Here is a 27,081-nt window from a genome sequence, read left to right as displayed (position 1 = left end):
TAGCTGCTTCTCTTTTTCTGCTACTTAATTTTGTTATTTTTGAATCAGGAGATACGTCTAACTTAGAACAAGCAAAATCCAACATGCTAACAGCTTCCTCTTTAGGAATAGAAACGCCATTAACAAGGTTACATGATTCTGGTACTGGATTCACAACAAATATTTTTGAGTAACAATTTGGGCACAGGGAATTTCCAGCAATCACATTACATTTCACTTGGGAAGCTGTTTCACTCTCACATAACAAGGACAAATGTTCAAGTTTTATTTCCCTCAAACCTATAGTAATAGGCTTTTTATGAACTTTAAGTGAATCACAGCACTTTCTTCCAAAAAGGTGGTTGTACTTCAGAATATATTTCTTCTCATGATACTCACACACTGATGTTACAGAAGAATTTAGTCGAAATTTAAACAAAGTTTGTCTAGCTTCATCAAAGTCACTGACATTTTTCAAGTTTTTTGAAACTGAACCGTAAACTGTTTTGTGACACGCTTCACTTGCTATCTGTCCAACAGAGCACTGTTCATGCATGTTATTGGATTCCAGTTAATCTCTCAAAATTAATTACAAATTACACACAGAACAATGCACATAACAAATTCTACAGTCTCGATGATGTGTATACATCCACTCTAACAGAGGTTTCAGAATGACTACAACGGTGACACACCCAGCAATAATTTACTTCTTTACTGACAATAAACCTAAACATAAATGGGCATTTTATTCCCATAGAACAAAAGCGAAAGCTCCTATTGTTCAATGTTGCATTTTTAAAAATAAATAAACTAAATGATTATTGGGTGATATTGTTAGCTAAATATATGTCAAAATTAAATTTTTTTTTACAATGAAACAAAAAACCATATAAATAGGCAACAGCCATAAGATCAGTTGTTGAGTAGTGTGAATTATTTCCTCATTTTCAAAAATTCATATCTTTGTTCACAGTCAGATATCAATGCTGAAATTTGGTGTCCAAACTGTGCAAAAATCATATTTTTATATTCAGTCCCACCTGAGACAACTAACCCCAAACTTTAAAAGAAATTAAAATTTTCAAATTTCAAAAATTCATACAAAATTAAGGAAATATTTGCAAATGTTCTTGCTCTATATGAGGCTAGTAGTGCATGATATGTAACTATAGGAAAAAACAGACTGGCATAAACCATGCCTTGTTTGTTATTTTTGGGCCTAAAAAGGGGATTCTTGAAAATTTGGATACCAAACTTTGGAGGTAATTTTGACTGGTCATTTTGAATTTAGGATATTTTGTGTAATAGACAATGTTGTAGAGGACACTTTTCTAACAACAATCATGTCAATTGCAATGTTGGAACTTAGCCCAGTGCAGAAATATTCAAATTTTTGCTAATGTCTCCAGACTGAAAAATTGGAACATGCCTACAAATAAAAATGGCCGCCATCCAGTAAAGGTGCAAGATAAATTATTTTAAAAAACTGTTTTGAACTTCTCAAATATAGGGCAATCACATATAAAAAAAATTAAAATATTTAAAAATGGTCACACAGCCATCACTGGACCAAGCTGGATTGACTCACTGTGGTGATAGAGTGATCTACAGCCCAAGGTACAGGTGAGTCTGAAAGTGACAAACTTGTCGTAAGTTGGTGAAACTAGCAAATGTGAATAAAAAAACTTAGTTGGGGTGACATATTGATCTGTAGGGTAGTTTAACCTAGGGCAGGGTGAAAAGTGACAGTCTGGTAGTGAGATGGCGATGCATTATCTAAAGCTTTGGTTAATCCACCTTAAAAACATTGCAAACCCCTAATTACTAATTAAGGCAAGATATCACGATCACACAGCATCTTAACAAGCAAATCACATTTTTCCCATCATCCTGCATAATAGAGGACAGACTGGCTAGTAAACCAGTGGTCACAATATAAAATATTTTATATCATCTCAGAATTTGCATGTGATGCAGTTGTCTTTAATGGAGTACTGTCTGAAAGAAACTGCATAAATACTCAGTCAGATCTTGATAAGATTTCAAAGTGGTGAAAAGATAGGCAACATGCTTTAAATGTTCAGAAACGTAAAACTGTGTACCTCACAAAACAAGGATATGTAGCATCCTATCGTCATAATAAGTCACAGCTGTAATAAGACAACTCATACAATTACTTGGATGGAACACTTTGTAGGGATATGAAATGGAATGATCACATAGGCACAATTGTGGGCAAAGCAGATGGTAGATTTTGGTTTATTGGTAGAATACTGAGAAAGTGCAATCAGTCTACAAACGAGATTGCTTACAAATCACTAGTGCAATCCATTCTAGAATATTACTCAAGTGTGTGGGACTCTTACCAAATAGGACCAACAGGGGCAGTCAACATATACAGAGAAGGCCAGCACAAATTGTTACAGGTTTGTGTGATCTGTGGGAGAGTGTCACAGAGATGTTTAAGAAACAGAACTGACAGACTCTTGAAGATAGACGTAAACTATCTTGAGATATCATACTTACAAAGTTTCAAGAACCAGCTTTAAACAATGACTATAGTTGGTTGGTTGGTTTAAAGGTGGGAGAAGGGACCAAACTACGAGTTCATCGGTCCCTTGTTCCTAATAAAACAATGCCACAAGTGTGAGAATAAAACGGATGAAACATATAACACAAAACGGAAAGAAAGGAAAAGCTACAAGAATGAAGGGAAGGCAATGAACACCAAAAGGAACAAAAGAGGACAAGAAAACAACAGGGAGATGCTAGAAACAGAAGAGAGTAAAACATGAAAGCAGATTACAGTGGCTGGCCAACCACTAGAATAAAAAGGGAAAGCCAGCCACTCTGCAACACATTAAAACCTCCACCCTAAAAGCACTAGGGTGGAGGAGACAGAGGGACAAAGGACATGCGCTAAAACCTACATAGAAGTATAAAACATAAAACGTAAAACTAGAACTGCTGTGGAGGCATTGTAGCCCAACACCGAAGGCAGGGTGCTGGGAAAGTTAAAACTCTGCCACGGAGTGGCTAAAAGTGGGCAGTCCAGCAAGAGGTGGACGACTGTCATTTGGGAGCCACAGCGACACTGAGGTGGGTCCTCGTGACATAGTAGGTAACCATGCGTTAGCCACGTATGGCCAATGCGGAGCCGGCAGAGGACAACTGATTCCCTGCGAGAGGCCTGCATGGAGGACTTCCACACAATCACAGTCTCCTTAAAGACACACAGTTTGTTATGTGTGCTGTTATGCCATTCCATCTCCCAAAGGCTGGGAAACCCTGCAGTGTAAGACAGAACGCAGGTCAGTTTTGGAGATGCCTATCTCCAGAAGCGGTTTTCGCGTTGCCTGTTTGGCTAGCCTGTTGGCGAGTTCGTTGCCACGGATTCCGACATGTCCTAGGGTCCACACAAACACCACAGAATGGCAGGACTGTTCCAGGGCATAGATGGACTCCTGAATGGACGCTACCAGAGGGTGGCGAGGGTAGCACTGGTCGATAGCTTGTAGGCTGCTCAATGAGTAAGTACACAGGAGAAATGACTCACCAGGGCATGAGTGGATGTACTCACGAACACGAGATATGGCCACCAGCTCTGCAGTGAAAACACTGCAGCCAACTGGCAAGGAGTGCTGCTCAACATGTCCTCCATGAACATATGCAAAGCCTACGTGACCATCAGCCACTGAGCCGTCGGTGTAAACCACTTCAGAGCCCTGGAACATGTCAAGAATTGAGAGGAAGTGACAGTGGAGGGCGGCGGGTTTAACTGAGTCCTTAGAGCCATGCAAAAGGTCCATATGAAGCTGTGGCCGAGGCGCACACCATGGAGGCGTATGTGAACAGACCGCAAGTAGAGGTAGTAAGGGGAAGGACTCCAGTTCGGAGAGAAGGGACTGCATGCGAACCATAATCGTTAGCCTCCACCAGTACGCTGGTCACCAGACTCGTCCTAAAAGCTCCTGTCACTAATTGAACCCCACAGTGTTGCACAGGGTCGAGTAAATGCAATGCTGAAGGCACTGCCGAACCATAAAACACACACCCATAGTCAATTCGGTATTGGAGAAGGGCTCTGCAGAGCTGCTGCAGCGTACAGCGATCTGGACTCCAATTGGTGTTGCTCAGGCAATGGAGGGCATTGAGGTGCTGCCAGCACTTCTGCTTAAGCTGACGAAGATGAGGGAGCCAAGTCAATCGAGCAACAAAAACCAGTCCTAGGAATTGATATGTCTCCACAACAGTGAGTGGATCGTCATTAGGGTAAAGTGCGGGTTCCGGATGAATGGTACAACGCTAACACAAGTGTAAGACACAAGACTTTGCGGCTGAAAACTGGAAGGCGTGGGCTAGAGCCCATGAGTGTGTTTTGTGGATGGCTCCCTGAAGGCGGCGCTCAGCAAAAACAGTACTGGAGCAGCAGTAAAAAATGCAGAAGTCGTCTGCATACCGAAAGGTGAGACGGAGGGCCCAACAGCTGCTGCTAGACCATTAATGGCCACTAAAAATAGAGAGACACTCAATACAGAGCCCTGCGGGACTCCATTCTCCTGGATATGGATAGAACTATGGGAGTCACCAACTTGGACACGGAAAGTATGGAGCGACAGGAAGTTTAGGATAAAAATCAGGAGTGGTCTCCCACAAGGATATGATGTTGCCAAGTCATGTCATATGCTTTACATAAGTCAAAAAAGATGGCAGTCAGGTGTTGCCATCTGGGAAAGGCTGTTTGGATGGCAGACTTGACGGACACAAGATTATCAGTGGTAGAGCGAACTTGGCGGAAGCCACCCTGACATGAAGCCAGCAAGCCACGTGACTCCAGGACCCAACCCAACCGCCGACATACCATACGTTCCAGCAGCTTACAAAGAATGCTGGTGAGGCTGATGGGCCGATGGCTATCCACATCAAGCAGTTTTTTATCAGGTTTGAGCACTGGAATGATGGTGTTCTCCCGTCATTGCGATGGAAAGGCGTCAATGCACAAGATCCGGTTGAAGATGACAAGAAGATGTCGCTTGTAGTCAGATGAGAGATGTTTAATCATAGCCGATGGCTATCCACGTCAAGCAGTTTTTTATCAGGTTTGAGCACTGGAATGATGGTGTTCTCCCGTCATTGCGATGGAAAGGCGTCAATGCACAAGATCCGGTTGAAGATGACGAGAAGATGTCGCTTGTAGTCAGATGAGAGATGTTTAATCATCTGGCTGTGGATGCGATCAGGCCCGGGAGCTGTGTCAGGGCAATGTGCAAGGGCACTGAGGAGTTCCCACTCTATAAATGGGGCATTGTAGGATTCACTGCAGCGTGTAGTGAATGAGAGGACGTTCCCTTCCATCCGCCGTTTGGGTGTGCGAAAGGCTGGGGGGTAATTCTCCAACGCAGAGGCTCGAGCAAAGTGCTCGGCAATCGCATTTGCATTGGTACATAACTCGCCATTTATGGTAACACCAGGGACAGCTGTTGGGGCCTGGTACCTGAAAAGACGTTTGATCTTTACACAGACTTGGGAAGATGACTTGTGGCACCCAATGGTGGAGACGTATCTCTCCCAACACTCCTTCTTCCATTGTTGATAAGGTAGCAAACACGGGCACGGAGCCGTTTAAAGGCTATGAGGTGCTCCAGAAAAGGGTGCCGCTTATGCCGCTGTAGAGCTCGCCGACACTCCTTAATTGCTTCAGCGACTTCCGACGACCACCAAGGGACTGCCTTATGCTTCTCTTCTTCTTCAGTAGCTCTACAGCCCTTGGTGAGCCTTGGCTTCTTCAACAATCTTCCTCCACACTTCTCGGTTATTTGCTGCTCTTTTCCACCCCCGGACTCCCATATTGCTGATATCCATTATTACCTCATCGATCCATCTTCTTCTAGGTCTCCCTTTTCGCCTAACTGAATGGATCATACCTTTCATCATTTTCTTTGGAATTCTATCCTCTGCCATTCTCTCCAAGTGTCCTAGCCATCGTATTCGCTGTGATTTAACAAATTTTACTATGTCCCTGCCTTGTATTAACTCCTGTAATTCAGCATTGTAGCGTATTCTCCAGCCTTCTTCCTCCCTTATTGGCCCATAGATTTTGTGTAGTATTTTCCGCTCAATGCTTCTTAGAGCATTTTTATCGTGCTCTGTCAACGTCCATACCTCTGAGCCGTATGTGATAACTGGGCGGACTAGGGAATTATATATTAGCAATTTAGATTTCCTTGTAACAAGGCTACTTTTGAAAAGCTGCATATTTGCAAAGTAAGCTCTGTTTCCTGCTTGTATTCTTTCCCTTATAGCCTTTCCAATACTGTTATCATTTGTTATTAGGGCTCCCAAGTAGTTAAAAGAGGACACTCCATTGAAGTATTTCCCATTGATGTTTAGGTTTTTAGGGGTTCTTCTGGCCTCAGATTGTGACATTACCATATATTTTGTTTTGTTTACATTTACTATGAGGCCAATTTTTAAGGCTTCTGTTTCCATTGCCCGGTATGTTTCTAGGAGTGTATTGGTATTTCTTCCTACTATAGCAATGTCATCAGCGTATGCACATATCTGGCTAGTTTTCATAAATATGGTGCCTCTTTTGTTGATTTTATTTACTGCACTATGCAGGGCAATGTTGAATAGGACAGTGGAGAGACTATCCCCTTGCTTCACACCTTTATTAAAGTCAAAGCTTTCACTTGTTCTGCTAAGGACCTTTACTTTTGCTCTTGTCTCTGTCATTGTCATTCTGATTAGTCTTATTAATTTAGCACATATACCAACTTCTTTCAGTACTCTGTATAGTTCTTGCCGATTTATGCTGTCAAAGGCTTGTTTGAAATCGATGAATAAGAAATGCAGATCTATATCATATTCATAGAACTTTTCCATCATTTGCCTTATCACAAATATTTGATCAGTTGTTCCTCTGCCCGGTCGAAAGCCACACTGATATTCCCCTAGTATGCTTTCTGCACACTTCCGTATCCTTTCGTTTAATATACTTGTGAAGATCTTATAAGCTGTACTTAGGAGTGTTACACCTCTATAGTTTTCACATGCTGTTCTGTCCCCTTTCTTATAAATGGGGACTATTATTCCAATTTTCCAATTATCTGGCATAGTTTCTGTTTCCCATATATCTGATATTAATGTGTGCAGTTCCTTTATTACAGCCTCACCAACAGTTTTTATTAATTCAGCAATTATGCTGTCTTCCCCAGGGGCTCGATTATTTTTTGACTTGTGCACAGCCTGGGAGACCTCTTGTAGTGTTGGTTTTCTTGCCTCATTGGTTTCATTGTCTACTTCCAGCTCCACTCTTCCCTCCTGTGCAGCTGTCTCTTCATCTTCTAGGCTGGTGCTTAGTGTATCTTTGAAATATTCTGCCCATCTTCCCACTATCTGTTCTTCCTCCCTTATCATTTTCCCATCTTTACTGGAACAGGCCATTGTTTTTGGTTGGAATCTATTCTTCATTTTGCCTATGGCACGATAGAACTTTTTTATTTCACTCTGTTCCTTTAGTTCTTCTAGTTCTTGAAATTTCTTCTTAGTCCACTCTCTTTTCTTTCTCTTGCACAGTCTGTTAGCTCTTCTCCTTAATTCTCTATATTGTTCCACATTATTTCTGGTTTCTCTCCGTAGCATTTTTGTTCTTGCCCTGTTCTTTTCCTCTATTGCTGACCTGCAATCTTCATCAAACCACTCCTGGGTTCTTCTGTTCCTCCTTATGCCTATTATTTCCTCTGCAGCATCCTTAATGGCTTTTTCAAACCTGTTCCACCTCTCATCTACTCCTACTGTGGTCTCTTCATTGCTCAACTTTCTGCTTAGTGTTACTTGGTATTTTTTTTACTTCATCAGGGATGTTCAGTTTGTCTGTATTCCATTTCATCATCTTTTGCCTTATGCTTCGGCCACCCTAAATATCAAGGGATCACGCTTTCTGCCACAGAAACAATTGTGCTAGTCCCCTGCTCAACCACCACATCGATGTTATCATATGGGGGAGATTCAGTGGTGACAGCAGAGGTGAGAGTTCCCCAGTTCGCCTTGTTCAAAGCCCATCTGGGCAGGCGTCCATGAGCCTGATGCTGGGGCAGTGACAGGACGATGGGGAAGTGGTCACTACAACGGAGGTTGTCATATGCTATCCAGTGGATAGATGGGAGAAGTCCCGGGCAGCAAATTGATAAATCAATGGCCGAGTAACTACCATGAGCCACACTGAAATGTATGGCAGCCCCAGTATTTAAGAGGCAGAGGTCAAATCGCGACAGTAAAGTTTTGACATCTCTGCCTCGGCCAGTAAGCACGGTACCACCCCACAAGGGGTTATTAGCATTAAAATCTCCCAGAAGTACGAAATGTTTAGGGAGTTGATCAATCAGTGCAGCTAATACATTCAGGGGTACTGCACCATTTGGAGGAAGATATACATTGCAGACAGTTGTTTCCAGTGTCATCCTTATTCTGACAGCCACAGCTTCAAGAGGGGTTTGAAGGCGCACATGTTCACTACAGACTGAGTTTAGGACATAAACGCAAACTCCACCTGACACTTGATTATAGTCACTGCGGTTCTTGTAATATTCCTTACAACTGCGGAGGGCAGGGGTCCGCATTGCTGGGAACCAGGGTTCCTGGAGGGCAATGCAGATAGCAGGTGTAAAGCTTAACAGCTGCTGTAGTTCAGCCAGGCAGTGGAAAAAAACACCGCAGTTCCATCGGAGGATGACATCGTGAGACTGGGAAGGGGCACGGAACATTCAATGAGGCAGTTTATACTTCACAGTCACCTGTTGCCACTGACTTATTGCCTGAGCAGTCTATTTCCATTGTGTCTGAGGGTCTGGCGAGATCTAGGTCCTCAGCAGACACCAAAATCTCCACCCCATCCTCAGCCACAGAGATTGTAGGTAGCGGTGGTGTGGGTGCCACTGCAATTTCCTTGGTCTTAGGGTTTTTTTTTTTTGTTTTTTTTTTTTTTTTCCCCCCCTCGCGATGCTCCTTGGGTTTCCCTGGCTGGGAGGACTTCACTGGCTCAGTCTCCGGGACTGTGGATGAGCATGAAGTCCTACGACCAGCTGCTTTTGGGCTCTTCAGCCACTGGCGGGTGTCGTCTTTCCCACTAGAAGAAACCTGGGAACAGAGTGACCCAAGGGACCTCTTCCTAGCGAGAGAAGCCAAATAAGACTTACGTTTCTCCAGCTTATAAGCAGGGACAGATGTTCTCAATGGTTGGTGGGGTGTTGCTCCCAAAGCAGGTGGTGCAGGAGCAACAGGGAGGGAAATGCCCCCCACCATCAAGGGGGCAGGTGTAGTCTTCCTGCTCTGAGTGGTGACCTGGGTTGGTGGAGCTGGTGGTGCCAGAACTGTTGTAGCGGCGATGTAAGAGGATGTCATACACACAGGATGCAGGTGTTCACATTTTCTCTTAGCCTCAGTGTAGGTTAGTCTGTCCAGGGTCTTGTACTCCATTATTTTCCTTTCTTTCTGGAGAATCCTGCAGTCAGGCGAGGAAAGCGAATGGTGCTCTCCGCAGTTGACACAGATGGGAGGCGGGGTACATGGAGTATTGGGATGTGATGGGCGTCCCCAATCTCGGCATATGACGCTGGAAGTACAACGGGAAGACATATGGCCGAACTTCCAGCACTTAAAGCACAGCATAAGGGGAGGGATATAGTGCTTTACATCACACCAGTAGACCGTCACCTTGACCTTCTCGGGCAATGTATCACCCTCAATGGCCAAGATGAAGGCACCGGTGGCAACCTGATTGTCTTTTGGACCCCGGTGGACACACCAGACGATATGTACACCTCGCCACTCTAATTTGGCGCACAGCTCACTGTCGAACTGCAAAAGAAGGTCTCTGTGAAATATGATACCCTGAACCATATTTAAGCTCTTATAGTGTATGATGGTTACAGAAACATCCCCCAGTTTGTCACAAGTGAGTAACTCCCGTGACTGGGCAGAGGGTGCTGTTTTGATCAAGACTGACCCAGATCTCATTTTGGACAAGCCCTCCACCTCCCCGAACCTGTCCTCAAAATGCTCAACAAAAAACTGAGGCTTCATCGTCATGAAAGATTCCCCATCAGCTCTCGAACATACAAGGTACCGGGGCAAACAAGATCCGCTGCCATCCTTAGCCTGACGTTCCTCCCATAGTGTGGCCAGGGAGGGGAACGATTTAGGGTCATACTTCTCTGCGTTGAATTGAGCTCGTGATCACTTAGAGACTGCTGGTGTTTCACCACCAGCAAGAGATGATGGACTACGCTTCATCGCATGTCATCTGCCCTGATGCCACCCACTCCAACCAGGGGTCCTCCCCAAAGGTGCCACCCAGCTGCAGCAAACGCCACCTGGCAGGATAGCCATTGCCAGGAGTCCCAATGCCCCAGGGGGATGAGCGTCTACCCATTGGCATACATGGGGAGTTAACGGCGCAGGCATCAGCAGAGCGATCCCTGTGTGGTCAGGGGGCTACAACCAACAGGGTACATGGCGGCCCCACCACAACGGACTGGCTATGGTGTTGGATATCAGGTGCAAAGAAGTCCATGGTCACCATGGTCATCGTCAACGCAGAAATTGACAATGTGTAGTGCATGGTGGAAAACGCACCCAGGAAGGTGTCCTCGCCCAAGAGATGGAGAATGGGCAGGACTGCAATGCGACGACGAGAAAGCGGACTGAAGATCTCAATGCACGATGCACACGAGGCTCCTTCTAAGGCAGCCTTCCTCAATTGGCTCGCTCTTCAGGAAAATTTGAAGAATGGAGGTCAAACCCTATAGGGGACTATCACATAAAGACCGAAATATGTGAAACTCCTTTTAGTCGCCTTGTACGACAGGCAGGAATACCTTGGGCCTATTCTGACCCCTGGACCCGCAGGGGAAATGACTCTAGTAATATAATGCAACCTCTTTTGTTTCGCTCACACAATGATCATGAGGAGAAGATTAGATTAATTACAACACACACAGGAGCATCTGAACAATCATTCTTCCTGCACTCCATACATGAATGGACTGAGTAGAAACCCAAATCCTGGTATATTAGGTTGCACCCTCTGCCACGCACTTCACAGTGGTTTGCAGAATTTATATGAAGATAGGTATTAAAATGTGTAAGACATCTATACAACACAAACTGCTGTTTCCTCTCAATACAGAAGATCCACATGTTGTGTAGAGCAGTAGTTTATGTGAAAGCATAAGAACACTACAGTCAGGTTGTTGACTTATCAACAGCAGATTGTTGTATTTCAACATAATGCATCCTTCCTATCAGTGACACATGATCCTGTGCCTCAACAGTGAAGTGATGCCATATACAGGAATGTCACATTGTGCCACAGTTTTTCTTGTGAAGGTGTCAGTAGCTGCTTAATTTGGACCTCTATTTCCATAATTCCTATATGAAATAGTACCTACAAAAATAATACCTCCCTTCCACCCCTAGGTGAAGAAGGATGTCCTGAATGATCTGAGCCTATGGACATTTTGGGAACATGCTCTGGACAGCTTGAAGGTTGTCCAAGCAGTCAGTGCATATAAAGAACTAAATGGCATAGCAGCATCTGACTTGACCCAGTGATGTGAACTTCTCCTACTGTTCTCGACTGGATATTGTGAAGTCATTAGGTAAACAAATATTGAAGGTCAGTTAAGAGAATAGCACAGAGTAGTCAAGTTACCCCTGATTAGACCCAAATTACATTGAACCATTACAAAATACAGTGTTAAAAATATAGGCTGGGATGCAGTTCGTTTTGTACAGTTACAATTTCAAGATAATTCTGGGCCTCTTTTATCAAATGGTGACAGCAACTCCAATTTGAATTGAGAACAGCAATATGCTCTGCACCTAATGCTAACATAAGGAAAGCTGTACGAGGCCACAAATGAAATTATTAAAACCCTAGTGATCAACTACTGAAGCATTTGCATTAAAGTCTCAAAGTTTGAAGTAGTCCTGAAAAAACCACAGCCCATACCAGATATAGAGAGTTGCAAAAATTAACAGCAGTGCATTTTGTGAGTAAATGTAAGTTACTTATGGATCGAAAGGAAAGGCTAATATGGAATGGAGGTGGTGTATTCATCACAGCAAACAAGAAACTCAGCTCTAACACGACAGAAACTGAAGCTGCATGTGAGGTTGTCTGGGCAAGACTCATTATCAATGGTAGCCAAAAATTTGTAATTGGGTCTTTTTGTACAGAAGAAGAAGGGATGTGATCAGGACAGGCATGGTGTGGGGCCTCTTTAGGGGCAATTGAACTATAAAGTCTCATAAGTAACAAAGGGAGTTTATTCCTTGTTCAGAACAAAAATGTTTTTATCAGGTTGGTTTGGGAAGTTGTAACCAGTCATGGAGATCATACAAAGACACTCAGTATCAGAACAGAGTACAAGAAGAAAGGAGCAGGAAAGGCAACAAATATTTGCTGGCTGAAAGATGGAGCCAGAGCATCAGATGGTGGCCAGCAGTTAATATGCAATTTCCCTCCCACACTCTCTACATCTACATCTACATCTACATCTACATCTACATCCACATCCACATCCATACTCCGCAAGCCACCTGATGGTGTGTGGCGGAGGGTACCCTGAGTACCTCTATCGGTTCTCCCTTCTATTCCAGTCTCGTATTGTTCATGGAAAGAAAGGTTGTCAGTATGGCTCTGTGTGGGCTCTAATCTATCTGATTTTATCCTCATGGTCTCTTCACAAGATATACGTAGGAGGGAGCAATATACTGATTGACTCCTCGGTGAAAGTATGTTCTTGAAACTTCAACAAAAGTCCGTACCGAGCTACTGAGCATCTCTCTTGCAGAGTCTTCCACTGGAGTCTATCTATCATCTCCGTAACGCTTTCGCGATTACTAAATGATCCTCTAATGATCCTCTCTATTGGTTTCCAACAAAGGGTGTGTAGTGTGCATGTTGGCAGCAAATCACGCTCTGGAGGAACAAAAAACTTTTGCTCTACTGACAATCCTAATTAGCTTCTACGCCACAATGACCTCTATTTGAACATTACAGGAGGGTATTACAATCAAAAATGAAACATTAAAAAAAAAAAAAATACATCAGACTAGCTGCGTGATGTGCAAACTTCTATCAACATCAGACTCACCTAAGGACAGAACTGAAAATTTTGGAGAAATCGTCAACTTATAGTAGATGTTTCCCAAACATACTGTCATCAGTGGGGAAAACAGTAATCCAACAACTGAATGGGATAATATGGTTTTGAAAGTGGTCTCATGTGACATAACTGCATGCTCTAAGAGCTACGAAGAACTGATGATTCAGGTAACAGACCCTGAGCTACATTATGGATCAGTGTATCACCACAGATAAGATTGTTTTTTATATTTCTTGGCTTCACTCACTCACAGCCAAATTTTCATCTTTCTGCCTATCCTATACTTCAGGCTGCACTACAAATCACTTGGTCATTACAACCTCCATTCCAAAAATTAAAATATACCCAAGGAAAGACTGTCAGTATTCTGTTCTCTTCATGTTTGCATATGCATGTCACATGCCACAACATTATTACGTCCTGGGACACGACCAACATCTGGTATCGGTATATTCAGTTGGGAAAAAAAGAAAATAAAAACAGTTATGCCCAGTGATTGGATCACTTTTGCTACTAAGATGGATATCACAAGTGATCCACAAAACTACAGTCCAATCCCATGGATGTTAGTATATTGTAGAATCCTAGAACACATTCTGAGCTCAAACATAATAAGGTATCTTGAACAGAATGACCAACGAGGTATCTTGAACAGAATGACCACCTTCATGCAATCCAGCATGAAGTCCAAATACACTGATTATGCAAAACAGAATAAATGCCTATGATTTTCTTACATGACATATTGAAAGCCACAAATCAAAGCAATCGAGTGGATGCTGTATTTCTTTAATTTCAAAAAGCATTTGGCTTTGTGCAATACCAACAATTATAACAAAAGTATGAGTATAATGGGTATCAAATAAATTCTGTGACTAGACAGAGAATTTTTTGGAGGGAGAACACTTGTTATCTTGGATGGACAGTCCTCTAAAGAAGTAAAAGTAACTTGAGGTGTGCCCCAGGCAAGAGTGTTGGGACTGCTTTTGTTCATTTCTGTATATTAATGACTTCACTTACAGGACTATAGTAAGTTTGGACTTTTTGCAAAATAAGCATTTATCTATATTAAAAAGTGCTATCTGAAAAAATGTACAAACATCCAGCCCAGTTCTGACAAGTGATGTAAAGACTGGCAACTTCTTTCACGTGTCCAGGAATGCATTTCACAAAATGTAGATAAATAGTATCCTATGAACATAACATCAATGAGTCACAATTGGAATCAGTCAGCTCATACAAGTAAATTTACCTGGGTGTAACAATTTATAGGGATATATCATTCTATTTCAATGACCCCACAAGTTCACCTGAAGGAAAGATGTGTAGCAAATTTCATTTCACTGGCAGAATAATGGAAAAAGCAGTCCACAAAAGAAATAGCTTACAGATCACTTGTTCATCCCATCTTGAGTCCCACCTCATAATATTGTGCAAGTGTGTTGGACCCATATCAGATAGGACTAACTGGGGTGCAACGAATGTATACAAGCAAGGGTGGCACAAATAATCCCAGATTTGTCTGACGTGAGGAAGAGTATCATGGAAATGTTAGAAACGCATGACTTGGCAAGACTCTTGAAGACAGGTGGCAATAATTCCACGAAAGCATTGATGAAGCCAAAGATAATGTTCAGTCCCTATATATCATTGTCACAGGGATAGTGGAGATAAGATTACATTAATTACAGCACACACGCACAGGCATTTAAGCAGTCATTCTTATCATGCTCCATACGCAGCTGGAATGGGAAGAAATTCTAACATGCAATGCAATGCTAAGAGCCCTCTGCTGTGCACTTCACAGAGGTTTGAAATATATGTACAGGGTTATTACAAATGATTGAAGCGATTTCACAGCTCTACAATAACTTTATTATTTGAGATATTTTCACAATGCTTTGCACACACATACAAAAACTCAAAAAGTTTTTTTAGGCATTCACAAATGTTCGATATGTGCCCCTTTAGTGATTCGGCAGACATCAAGCCGATAATCAAGTTCCTCCCACACTCGGCGCAGCATGTCCCCATCAATGAGTTCGAAAGCATTGTTGATGCGAGCTCGCAGTTCTGGCACGTTTCTTGGTAGAGGAGGTTTAAACACTGAATCTTTCACATCACTATGCGTGAAACTTGCCTTTAAATATTCTTTGTTTAAAGGGTGAGTATTTTTTTGTTTAGGTTGCTTAAGTATTTTAATTAAAAATGTTGTTTTGTGGAATCAATGATATGAATTTTTCATCTTAGGCCGTGAATTTATTTTCTATTTGTTCTTTGTTTATTCTCGAGCGCTCTGGTGGCAGAAACCTGAAGTGCGGCTTCAGCCGAACAAAACTTTATGAGTTTTTCTACGTATCTGTAGTGTGTCGTGACCATATGTCAATGAATGGAGCTACAGTGAATTTATGAAATCGCTTCAATCATTTGTAATAGCCCTGTATGTAGATGGAATCCAACTTGGGGCAATTTCCAAATGCCATTGTCACTCACAGTTGTTTCAAGTAATTTTACTTCAATGGGAAATAAACAAATGTCCAGAATTTCTTGTACTTGTGGCTTCACTAAAGGATATAGGGCCTATAAATTACACACCACGAGTTACTAACTGATAACAAGTGGAGCCCTCACCAGCTTCAACATTTTTGTTAGTCTTTTTTTCTTTTTTCTGATTATGAGTAACACATATGGTTTTCAACTACATCAGCGTAGATAAGATACAAATATGCATTAACAACCAAGCTGGGACTGAATTTGTATTTCAAGTTGTTCAGCACTTTCAAGCTCCTTGGGTTATAAATCTTTCAAATGTGGCAAACTACCAAATGAAAATTATCAGACAGTAAAAAAACATAATGTTACGCATTTACACTCAGTATATACAATTCTCGATGCCAAATGAAACATGTTATTGAATGTAACGCTATTTTTTTAGGGACTCAATTACCCATTAACAGTCACTTCACCATAAAAGATGCAATTTTTTGTTTATGGGAAAGGGGGTATGTCGAATCAGTCACAACCTTGCTCCAATAGTCATCTTGTCTATGGCTTGGAGTAATTTAGATCCACGGAAATTTAAGCCTCGATAAAAAAAAAAGGTATATTGCTAGGAATAAATACACTCCTGGAAATTGAAATAAGAACACCGTGAATTCATTGTCCCAGAAAGGGGAAACTTTATTGACACATTCCTGGGGTCAGATACATCACATGATCACACTGACAGAACCACAGGCACATAGACACAGGCAAAAGAGCATGCACAATGTCGGCACTAGTACAGTTTATATCCACCTTTCGCAGCAATGCAGGCTGCTATTCTCCCATGGAGACGATCGTAGAGATGCTGGATGTAGTCCTGTGGAACGGCTTGCCATGCCATTTCCACCTGGCGCCTCAGTTGGACCAGCGTTCGTGCTGGACGTGCAGACCGCGTGAGACGACGCTTCATCCAGTCCCAAACATGCTCAATGGGGGACAGATCCGGAGATCTTGCTGGCCAGGGTAGTTGACTTACACCTTCTAGAGCACGTTGGGTGGCACGGGATACATGCGGACGTGCATTGTCCTGTTGGAACAGCAAGTTCCCTTGCCGGTCTAGGAATGGTAGAATGATGGGTTCGATGACAGTTTGGATGTACCGTGCACTATTCAGTGTCCCCTCGACGATCACCAGTGGTGTACGGCCAGTGTAGGAGATCGCTCCCCACACCATGATGCCGGGTGTTGGCCCTGTGTGCCTCGGTCGTATGCAGTCCTGATTGTGGCGCTCACCTGCACAGCGCCAAACACGCATACGACCATCATTGGCACCAAGGCAGAAGCGACTCTCATCGCTGAAGACGACACGTCTCCATTCGTCCCTCCATTCACGCCTGTCGCGACACCACTGGAGGCGGGCTGCACGATGTTGGGGCGTGAGCGGAAGACGGCCTAACGGTGTGCGGGACCGTAGCCCAGCTTCATGGAGACGGTTGCGAATGGTCCTCGCCGATACCCCAGGAGCAACAGTGTCCCTAATTTGCTGGGAAGTGGCGGTTTGGTCCCCTACGGCACTGCGTAGGATCCTACGGTCTTGGCGTGCATCCGTGCATCGCTGCGGTCCGGTCCCAGGTCGACGGGCACGTGCACCTTCCGCCGACCACTGGCGACAACATCGATGTACTGTGGAGATCTCACGCCCCACGTGTTGAGCAATTCGGCGGTACGTCTACCCGGCCTCCCGCATGCCCACTATACGCCCTCGCTCAAAGTCCGTCAACTGCACATACGGTTCACGTCCACGCTGTCGCGGCATGCTACCAGTGTTAAAGACTGCGATGGAGCTCCGTATGCCACGGCAAACTGGCTGACACTGACGGCGGCAGTGCATAAATGCTGCGCAGCTAGCGCCATTCGACGGCCAACACCGCGGTTCCTGGTGTGTCCGCTGTGCCGTACGTGTGATCATTGCTTGTACAGCCCTCTCGCAGTGTCCGGAGGAAGTATGGTGGGTCTGACACACCGGTGTCAATGTGTTCTTTTTTCCATTTCCAGGAGTGTAATTTAAATGTTTGATATTATGAAAAGTTGCTACTCATGCTATAGCGGAGATGCTGAGTTGCAGATAGGCACAACAAAAAGACTGTCACAAATAAGCTTTCGGCCTTTGCCAAAAATAGACAACACACACATTCACGCAAATGCAACTCACACACAAGACTGCAGTCTCTGGCAGCTGAAGCCACACATCCATCCTGGATTTTCCATTATTTGATAAACGTTTGATATTTACTTATAAGCCTTCCCATGTTTACCATGCAACTGGCTTTGTCACTTAAAATTGTCGTGGCATAATGACAAGCACCGACATGATGACAAAGAATGCAAGAGCGGAGAAGGCTGTCAGACAACGTCAGCCAATAGTACACTGACTATGGCCGCACCACGACAGGAATGGCCTCTATCTGAAGAGAATACAAGCATCGCTCCTGCCAGCCTCGGCCAGACAGTTGACGATGCACACTAGCAGACCAGCACAAACAGACCCACCCAGACTAGAAGAGCCATTACTTATGATCCATATGAACTCGTGTGACTTATTCGCATGGACATTGTATATAGTGAAGGACATTGATAGTTTGCATGTTGTCAATTGCTTGCGACCCAAAGCTAATTATTGTCAATCTACTTTATTGTAACAAAAACCATTAATGTGATTTGCTTGGATTGTTGTTTAACTACCCGAGAAATCAGCATCTTTTAGGCACAATATAAGAAATGAGTGGGCAGGACGCCACATTGGTGACGAGTTACATGACAAATCAGTGCCTCGCTGCCACGGAATTTTGTATTGTGTTTGGTGGAGCCTTAATTCTCTCTGGTCTTTACTTTGCAGCAGCATTTCCTTTCGTTATCAGTTTCTTGTCGTTTTTGCTAATCAGAGGTTTCAGGTGGGAATTGCAGAAATTTTCTTTGCTTTTGTCTTTTTTTTTTGGCTTGCTTGCTTTGTCTGTTTGTTGCATCTGTCTTCCAAAATACTCCCCCCCCCCCTCCATCCTGCCCCCTGCTCAGGTGCCAAAGCCGCAAATGTTAGATGCCACACAGCTAATGCAGGTGTTTCAGTTCCAGACACAGCAGATATCTACACTACTGAAGATAGTGCAGCAGCTACTTGCCAACACTGCGCGTCCATCGAAACAAGCACCACCTACAGCACCAGCTACAGCAACACCTACTGCTGCACTGCCTTTTCACCAGTTTCGTGAAGAAGACAAGGAATGGCTCGAGTGGTTCCAACAGCTCAAAGCACACATACTTGCCCACAATGTACCAGGTACTGTGAAAACCTATCTATTATCCACAGTAGAAAGTGCAGTGTTCCGATTAACTAAGAAGTTATTTCTTAATGCCACTCCAAATGAACTTACTTATGAATAAGTGGTACAGTCACTAACTACTATTATGAACAACAAGTGAATGTGGTAGCAGCTAGGTATTAATTCTTTACTTGTAAAAAATGGTAACATTTTTGCAGGGTATGACAAGGAAATGCAAAATCAAATGTGCCTGCAGCACTTTATATTCAGATGTCATGTTGCATGATGCGATCACATTCAATGTAACTGATGTCACACTTAGAAAACAGATTTTGAAACACTCCAATCCATCATTTCAGCAGGTACTGCAAATACTAGATCAGTACGATTCTGCCCTGTTGGCTGATAAATTTCAGGAACCAGCTATTTGCCAGGCTGAGTCCCTTGTTTGCAGTCAGCCCATTCAGTGGCAGCATGCACTAGCCACGATGAGTGAACAACACTTCACACTGTTACACAGACGAACAGAATTAAGTCTTGCCCTCGGTGTTATTCATGTCACAAACGCCAAGACTTCCCCTCCCAACAGGCTCAGTGTTACGCTTGTGGTGGGAAAGGACGTGTACAATCGGTATGTTTGCAACATGAGGATTCGGTCCACTCACAAAAATCTAGTCACAAGGTCCATGTCATTAATGCCATATATTAAAGGTCTGCAACAGGCAATAGCAAAACTGGCACATGAGCAGTTTCTTCAGTGTTACGCCAGTCAAACAAACTATTTGTTCATTTACTTCTTTGTGGGAAATTGCGTTGGACATGGATGCCTCCGTCACATTGCTAAATTGTCACACATGTGAACTGTTACGCTCCCCACCCTGTCTAAAACTAGCATGCAACTGAAGGTTTATAATGGACAAGACATTCCCATTCTCATTCTCAGAAAATGTACACTGCCTGCCATGTATCACTCACATAGGTGAACAGTGACTTTTACGGTGCTCAAATCACGCGAGTGTGAGAACATATTTGGTCTTGATGCATTTGATCTGTTTGGCTTTAACATTCAAGATAGTGTGTTGTCAGTGTCTGCATTCCATGCAAAAAGGCAGTGAAGCTGGTTTGCTAAAAGAATTCCCAGAACTTTTTTCTGAAGGTTTAGGCTAGACTAACAATTTTGTTGCACATATCAAGACAATGCTTAGCCAAAATTTTGCTGTTCCCATTGCATTATTGGGCAAAGTTGCAGACGAACTTAAAGAATTGCAAGACAGCGGAGCTATTGCACCCAATAAGCTAGCCAATGGCCAAGTCCACTGGTTTTGCTCCCCAAAGCTTCAGGTCACATTCGCCTCTGTGTTGACTTTAAGTCTACGGCCACCCCACAAACTGTAATTGATACTAATCCATTGCCATGACCAGAGGATCTCATGGGCACATTAGGCACTGGACGCTACTTTTCAAAAATTGATTTGCGCGATGCGTATCTTCAAATACCGCTCGAAGAAGAATCTCAAAAAGTGTGTGTAGTGAATACTCATTTGGACTTGTTTAAGTTCTGAATTTGCCTGTTGGCAGTGCTTTCACACCTGCCATTTTCCAATGCTATTTGGAACAGCTAACTGCACAAATACAAAACTGTTCAAACTATTTGGATGATACTGCTGTAGCATCTCATACACCTGAAGAACATAGTGTAAATTTATGTGCTTTTTTGTGTGTTGTCCGATTCAGGACTAAAGTGTAGACTGGACAAGTGTGATTTTTTTAAAACCTAAATTGCAGTATCTTGGTCACGTCATAAAAAGTCAAGGTGTACATCCTCTTCAGTCGCATTTGTTAGCCATACGAGATTTGCCAGTTCCTTGCAAATTCACAGAATTGCAGTCAGTCTAAGGGAAAATGAACTATTATATTCAGTTCATACCGAATGCTGCACAAATCGTGGTTCCATTGCATCACTTGCGTCAAAAGAATGTCTGCTTTGTTTGGACAGATGAGTGCCAAGTAGCTTTTCCAAACTAAAGATGCATTGCTCAGTGATCAATGCTTAGTTTACTTTGATCCTGACAAACCAGCTGCACTGCAAGTTGACGCTTCCTCTTACGGAATCAGTGCAGTGCTTTCGCACAGAACTGATGATGAAGACAGGCCTATTGCTTTGAATCAAAAGTATTGTCCAGAGCTCAGATTAACTATTCCCTAACTGTGAAAGAGGCTTTGGTTATTGTCTATGGTGTAATCAGATTCCACCACAGAAATACAGAAGTGTCCGATTCCACCTATCTGCTTTGACCCATGACGTCACAAATATGGTGGCAACGACCATACACTATGACTCCCATATGGCGCCTATGATGTAATTACGTAAAATGACCACAAACGCGAAAATATATTGAAAAACCAACACACACACGTTCCACAAAAAACCTAATGACACTAACGGGTTAAGTGTGGGAAATTGGGGGTTTTTGGGTGGGGACAAAATAAATATAAACAAATTTAGACACACACTCCCATACCAAACCACACAAAACGACGGAAAAAAACGACAACACAAAACTCCCCAAATTCCACTAAACACAATTTCCTCTGCAATCGGACTCTTCCCTTGACCTATATAGCTCAACAACAGCTCCCCTTCCCACAAACTGGAATCAAACACTTCCCTTGACCTAAATAACTCAACAGCAAGTCTCGATACCGGAACACACACAGCAACCACAAATTGGAATCAAACACTTCCCTTGACCTATATTGCTCAACAGGAACTCCCACTACTGGAACACCGACAGCCACAACCACACATTGTAATGGAACACTTCCTCGACCCCAACACACAACAAATACACTAAGAACAAAAATAAAAACTTACCACAACAAAGTTCTGGTGATGCAACCTAGGTCGGCCACCACAATCACACACAGGCACACACCCAGCAACAAACAAACAAACAAACAAACAAACACACACACACACACACACACACACACAAAACCACACAACCACACACACACAACCACAAACCAACGAAAAAATACACAACCAAAAGAAAGACCCAACCCACCCACACCCCACCCCCCAATCCAACCTCCCCCCTCACCCAAGAATAAAATACCCATAAACAATAACCAAACACAAAATTTAAAAAAATCTCAATCACACACTACAACTCAACAAAAACTGCAGATCCTCCACAACTAAATAACAACCCCCCCCCCCTACAAACAGTATCAGCAACTAAACCACCCCCCCCTCCCACAGCCACCCACCCAAATCACCCTAACCACCTTCGGCCTGTACATCTTATTAATAGCCCTTTTTTTTTTAAAAAAAAAAAAACAAAAAAAAAAAAAAAAACAATAGCCCTCAGGGACACTCTTCCACCGACAGTACTCATCTAAATGAGACTGATGGTTGGAAGAACGCCTCTTCCCCTTCCCAAGAACTGACTTAACGGCCTCACACATCCCCTCTATAGTATTCATACAAGTCCCCGTCTCATAATTTTTAAACTCTAAACTGTGGTTAACAACTAAATGATTGTACCCCCTCTCACCCAACCCCCCTATAAGAAGAAAAAGCATCGGAAACTAAAGTGGAACCTGGTTCTATAAACTCCTCAATTAACCCCACTAGTCACGCCTTAGACCACAACCCTGAAAACACATTCCGAACACCCACCCCCCCCCCCCCCCGGTAAAACAGCCCCCCACACCCAGAGACCAACCACAGACTTACCCCTCCCATACTTCCTTTTCCCAAACTGCGACTCGTCCACCTCCACCACAACCCCAGGCCCACCCAACTTACCCCTGTACTTAATAAACTCAGAACATACTTCATAGCAAAACGAAAACCAGCCAAGCACACTCCTCTCACTCACGCCAGTCTCATGCGTGCAAAAACTTTGAGAGGATCTATAATAAAAGTAATACATCAACAACACAATCTTGCGCATTCCCAACCTAGACTTTTCAAACCAGGTACTGCGAATTATGGAGCGCCATAGGTTATCCCTATGGCACCGCCACATATAACCATCCCTGGTCCGAGACGCCGAAACTTTTGCCAACGTCATTTCCTTCCCACAAACAGCACACTTGACCACCTCCGCAATCAACCCAAAAAGCTGTAGAAATTTGATCAGCTCCAACTAAGTCGTGCCCATCATAGCATGGAGTTGCACACTATTTATTTTATCGGTCATATACATACCTAACAAGACCAACAACAAATTCATTTAGGCCTACTCATGTTAACAGATGACCAACAGTGAACAGCATTACAATAACTTTCACACAAAACCACTAAATCATTAACTCACTGAAACCAGTTCCACTCGAAACATAGCCAAAACGTGAACCAGCCACTATAATCAGTAAGACCAAACTGAACCCATTACACCACACAATAGGAAACCCCTAACACACCATCAGAGGGCACCACGAACCGCAACATAATGACACCTACAAACATGCCACACTCACAAACCAAACTCCGCACCACTATGATGTCACACACCACAATAGCCTTACATCGCTGGTCAAATCCGACGGATGGGATTGGACCCTTTGGTCGACCCTCCACCACTATTTGCATGGTAGAAAATTCTACTTAGTAATGGATCACAAGCCTTTTCAGTCCTTGTTTAATCCAACGAAACTGGTTCCTGTACAAACTGCCAACAAATTGGAAAGATGGGCTTTGTTGTCTCAATACCAGTACGAGATTGTGTATCGTCTGACAGCTGAACATGGTAATGCGGACGCACTTCCACATCTTCCGATTGGCCCGACACACACATTGACGCTTTTGCTGCATCTTCTTGTTACATTGATGCTCATGATTCTGTATTGCTTCAATCTTTTCCGCTGAACTACAGGAAAATTGCACAGGTCACAGAAGCTGATTCAGATTTGAACATTTTCTAAAATACATCTTGGCCTCATTCCTTGCACAGCATAAAGAACTCTGTAGTGCGCCGATACTTTGCCCATCGGCATAGCCTCGATGTGGTTCCTGTACAAAATGACAGTGGACTGTCACGTGTGTTGATCCCTACAGCTTTGCAAAATGAAGTGTTGCAGTTACTTCACCAAGGATATTGGGGGGATTGTTCGTACGAAACAGTTACCATATCGACACTGTACTTGGCAGGGTATGGACACCCAAATAGAAGAGATGACATCACAGTGTCACGCATGTGTGGAAAATCAGTCCGTGTCAGCACAAAAATTATCTCCTTGGCCCAAGTCACAATTACCATGGCAATATATCTAAAAACACAGATGATGTGACTTACCGAACGAAAGTGCTGGCAGGTCGATAGACACACAAACAAACACAAACATACACATGAAATTCAAGCTTTTGCAACAAACTGTTGCCTCATCAGGAAAGAGGGAAGGAGGGAAGGAGAGGGAAAGACAAAAGGATGTGGGTTTTAAGGGAGAGGGTAAGGAGTCATGGCAATATGTGCACATAGACTTTGCAGGACTTTTTTGAAACACTAGTTGGTTGATTGGGGTTGACTTGTATAGCAAGTTTCTTTTTGCTGTGCCAACGAAATCGATGACATCACGTAGCACAATTCAGGTGTTGTCCTCTATTTTTTGCCTTGAAGGTTTACCTGAAGTTATAGTGGCAGTCAACGACCTCAGTTCACATCAAATGAATTTGAAACTTTCTGTGAACGCAATGCCATACAGCATCTAAGCAGTGCACTATTCCATTCGCAGCCAAATAGTGAAGCGGAACATTTTGTCAGAATCTTCAAGCAGCAGATGGCAAAACTTCGCTCTGCACACACCATGGATCAAGCTTTGCAACTGTTTCTCACCTCCTATCGTTTGCACCCATGAGATGGACCATCACCAGCGGAATTGCTTCACAGCCACCGCCATCGGACACAGGTCTAACACCTCCACCCTCCTCAGCATCCAGTGCCAAAGAAATGCCGCAAGTAGCACTTCGCACTGCATTATATTGTCTTTTATAGGTTTTTAGTGACAGCAGATGATGGGCATGAGGCGAGATCGTCTGTCGACTTGGCACTTGAATGTTTCTTATTTCAGGTCCAGATGGCTTGCTGACATCAAAATCAACTTCGCCTCCATCATGTGCAAGATGATCTTTCGGTGGCTCTTCCCCCAGATTCACGGATCCAGAGGACAGTGTAGCCACAGCAACCACCAGAGGGTGTCGTCATGACACTGCAGGATGACCCCATGGAAATGGAGCTTTCGCCTCCTCTCATCCTACCGATGGAGCTGGACCCACCCACACTGCTGCAGTCACCGCCTTCTTCATCTGGTTTATGGTGTCAGGAGGTGGACGTGTACCGTTATGGTTGATTCCCAGGGGACATTTCTGCCAGAGCGAAGGCCGGATGGCAGGGTACGACCAGAAACTTGACGTCCCCTGCAGCCACACCTTTCAGTCCTGCGATGCGCTCACACTCCTGCCTCCCCCGCTGTGGTCGCACTCCCTACGTGACGACATTCTGTCACTTTCATGGGCGGAGTGTTCCGGCGTAATGACAAGTGCTGGCACGATGATGAAGAACCCAAGAGCAGAGAAGACTGTGAGACGACGTCAGCCAATAGTACACTGACTAGGACTGCACCACAACAGGAGTGGACTCTATCCGAAGAGACTATAAGCACCACTCCTGCCAGCCTCGGCCAGACAGTAGAAGATGCGCACTAGCAGACTGGCACTAACAGATGCAGACTAGAAACCACCCACTAGAGGAGAGGCACTAGAAGAGCCATTACTTGTGAGCCACATGAACTTGTGTGAATTATTTGGACAGACATTGTATACCTTGAAGGACATTGACCATTTTCATGTTGTCAATTACTTGAGACCCAAAGCTACTTATTGTCAATCTACTTCATTGTAATAAAAACCATTAATGTGAGTTGCTTGAATTGCTGTTTAGCTATCTGAGAAAGCAGCATCCTTTAAGCACCCTATAAGAGACGAGTGGGCACGACAACCCAAAAATTATACATGTGCCTGTACTTTTTAGTTAAATACATAATTTTAAGGCACTTATGAAATAATGATAATTTACATTTTAGTAATATATCTTACTACATACCTGCATTTTGATTACAGAAGTAGCCTACACACACTTTCTTCCAGTTTCACATTAGCTATCTGTGGTATAGCTACATTTTATACGTAATATAAATAAGTGAATTATGATTACATATATGACTTGAGTAACTATACAGCTATGATACTCTTCACTTTGTAGTAATTATGGTTTCGTCCCTCAAGTTGGTACCAAGGTATTCCTCCACAGAATAGTATACCCTATTTTTAAACCAAAACTCTAATACTATCCTAAATTTACTTAGAGAGAGTATTTTTGGTGATTGTGACAGTTTATCATATATCTTAAGACTAAGGTGTTTGGAATTACTAGGGGTCAGTGACGATATTCAAAATGACAGGTTTAACATACAATTGTTTCTTGTCTAAATGTATTTTAATTTTCGGGATAAATTTTCTGTATATTTTCTTTGAGACACATGAAGCAACTTTACACAGAGAAACTTGCGACTGTCGTTACACTGAGACGACTAAAATGTTTCTTACAGGACTCTCTCGGACTCAATCCTTGAATCCATCCGATTGCTTTTTTCTGCCCTCTGAAAACACAGTTTGCACCTAGCGAATTTCCCAGTACTAACACACCTTACCGCAGCTGCAACGGAAAAATGGGTAGTATCAAGGAACCAGCAATTTTTTTTTTTTTTTAATTAATTTATTTATTTTTCCACATCGTCTAAGGCCACTGTTTGGTTTCGTGTGTGAGCCACATAATCAGCAACAGAAGGAGGAGTCCTTTACTTTTATGCGGTGTATATGAGTCTAAAAGCTTTTTACGATGAAAATTACAGAACTGACAGTAACTTACTCTGGAAATCGTTGTTTAAGAATAGAATCCACTTCCCGCCACGGGCATACCTTAGCCCCATCATACTCCCTTATAATACTAATTATTTCGTTATAAATTTCAAGTTTCATTTTCCTGCCCCAATATTACTACACTATAAACACAAACAGCGAACCATGTAAACACGCTTCCATCTCCGGCCCAGAACGACAA

The 27,081-nt window shown here is 43.2% G+C and overlaps 1 protein-coding gene across 4 annotated transcripts in view; it reads right to left on the bottom strand.

The window, feature by feature from the left end:
• LOC124613991 (CDAN1-interacting nuclease 1) overlaps positions 1-27,073 on the bottom strand; it is a 177,325-nt gene extending 150,252 nt beyond the window's left edge. For all 4 annotated transcript variants that reach the window (XM_047142785.1, XM_047142783.1, XM_047142787.1 and 1 more), the window contains exon 1: positions 26,890-27,073. In XM_047142785.1, coding sequence (XP_046998741.1) covers positions 26,890-26,999 — 110 coding nt within the window. In that variant the 5' untranslated portion in view covers positions 27,000-27,073. The remainder of the gene's footprint in view (positions 1-26,889) is intronic.
• Positions 27,074-27,081: the final 8 nt, after the last annotated feature.

Source organism: Schistocerca americana, chromosome 4 (assembly GCF_021461395.2).
Source record: "Schistocerca americana isolate TAMUIC-IGC-003095 chromosome 4, iqSchAmer2.1, whole genome shotgun sequence".
Lineage (NCBI taxonomy): Eukaryota > Metazoa > Arthropoda > Insecta > Orthoptera > Acrididae > Schistocerca > Schistocerca americana.
Note: the sequence above shows the minus strand (reverse complement) of the source record. Positions and strands in the feature narration are given on the sequence as shown.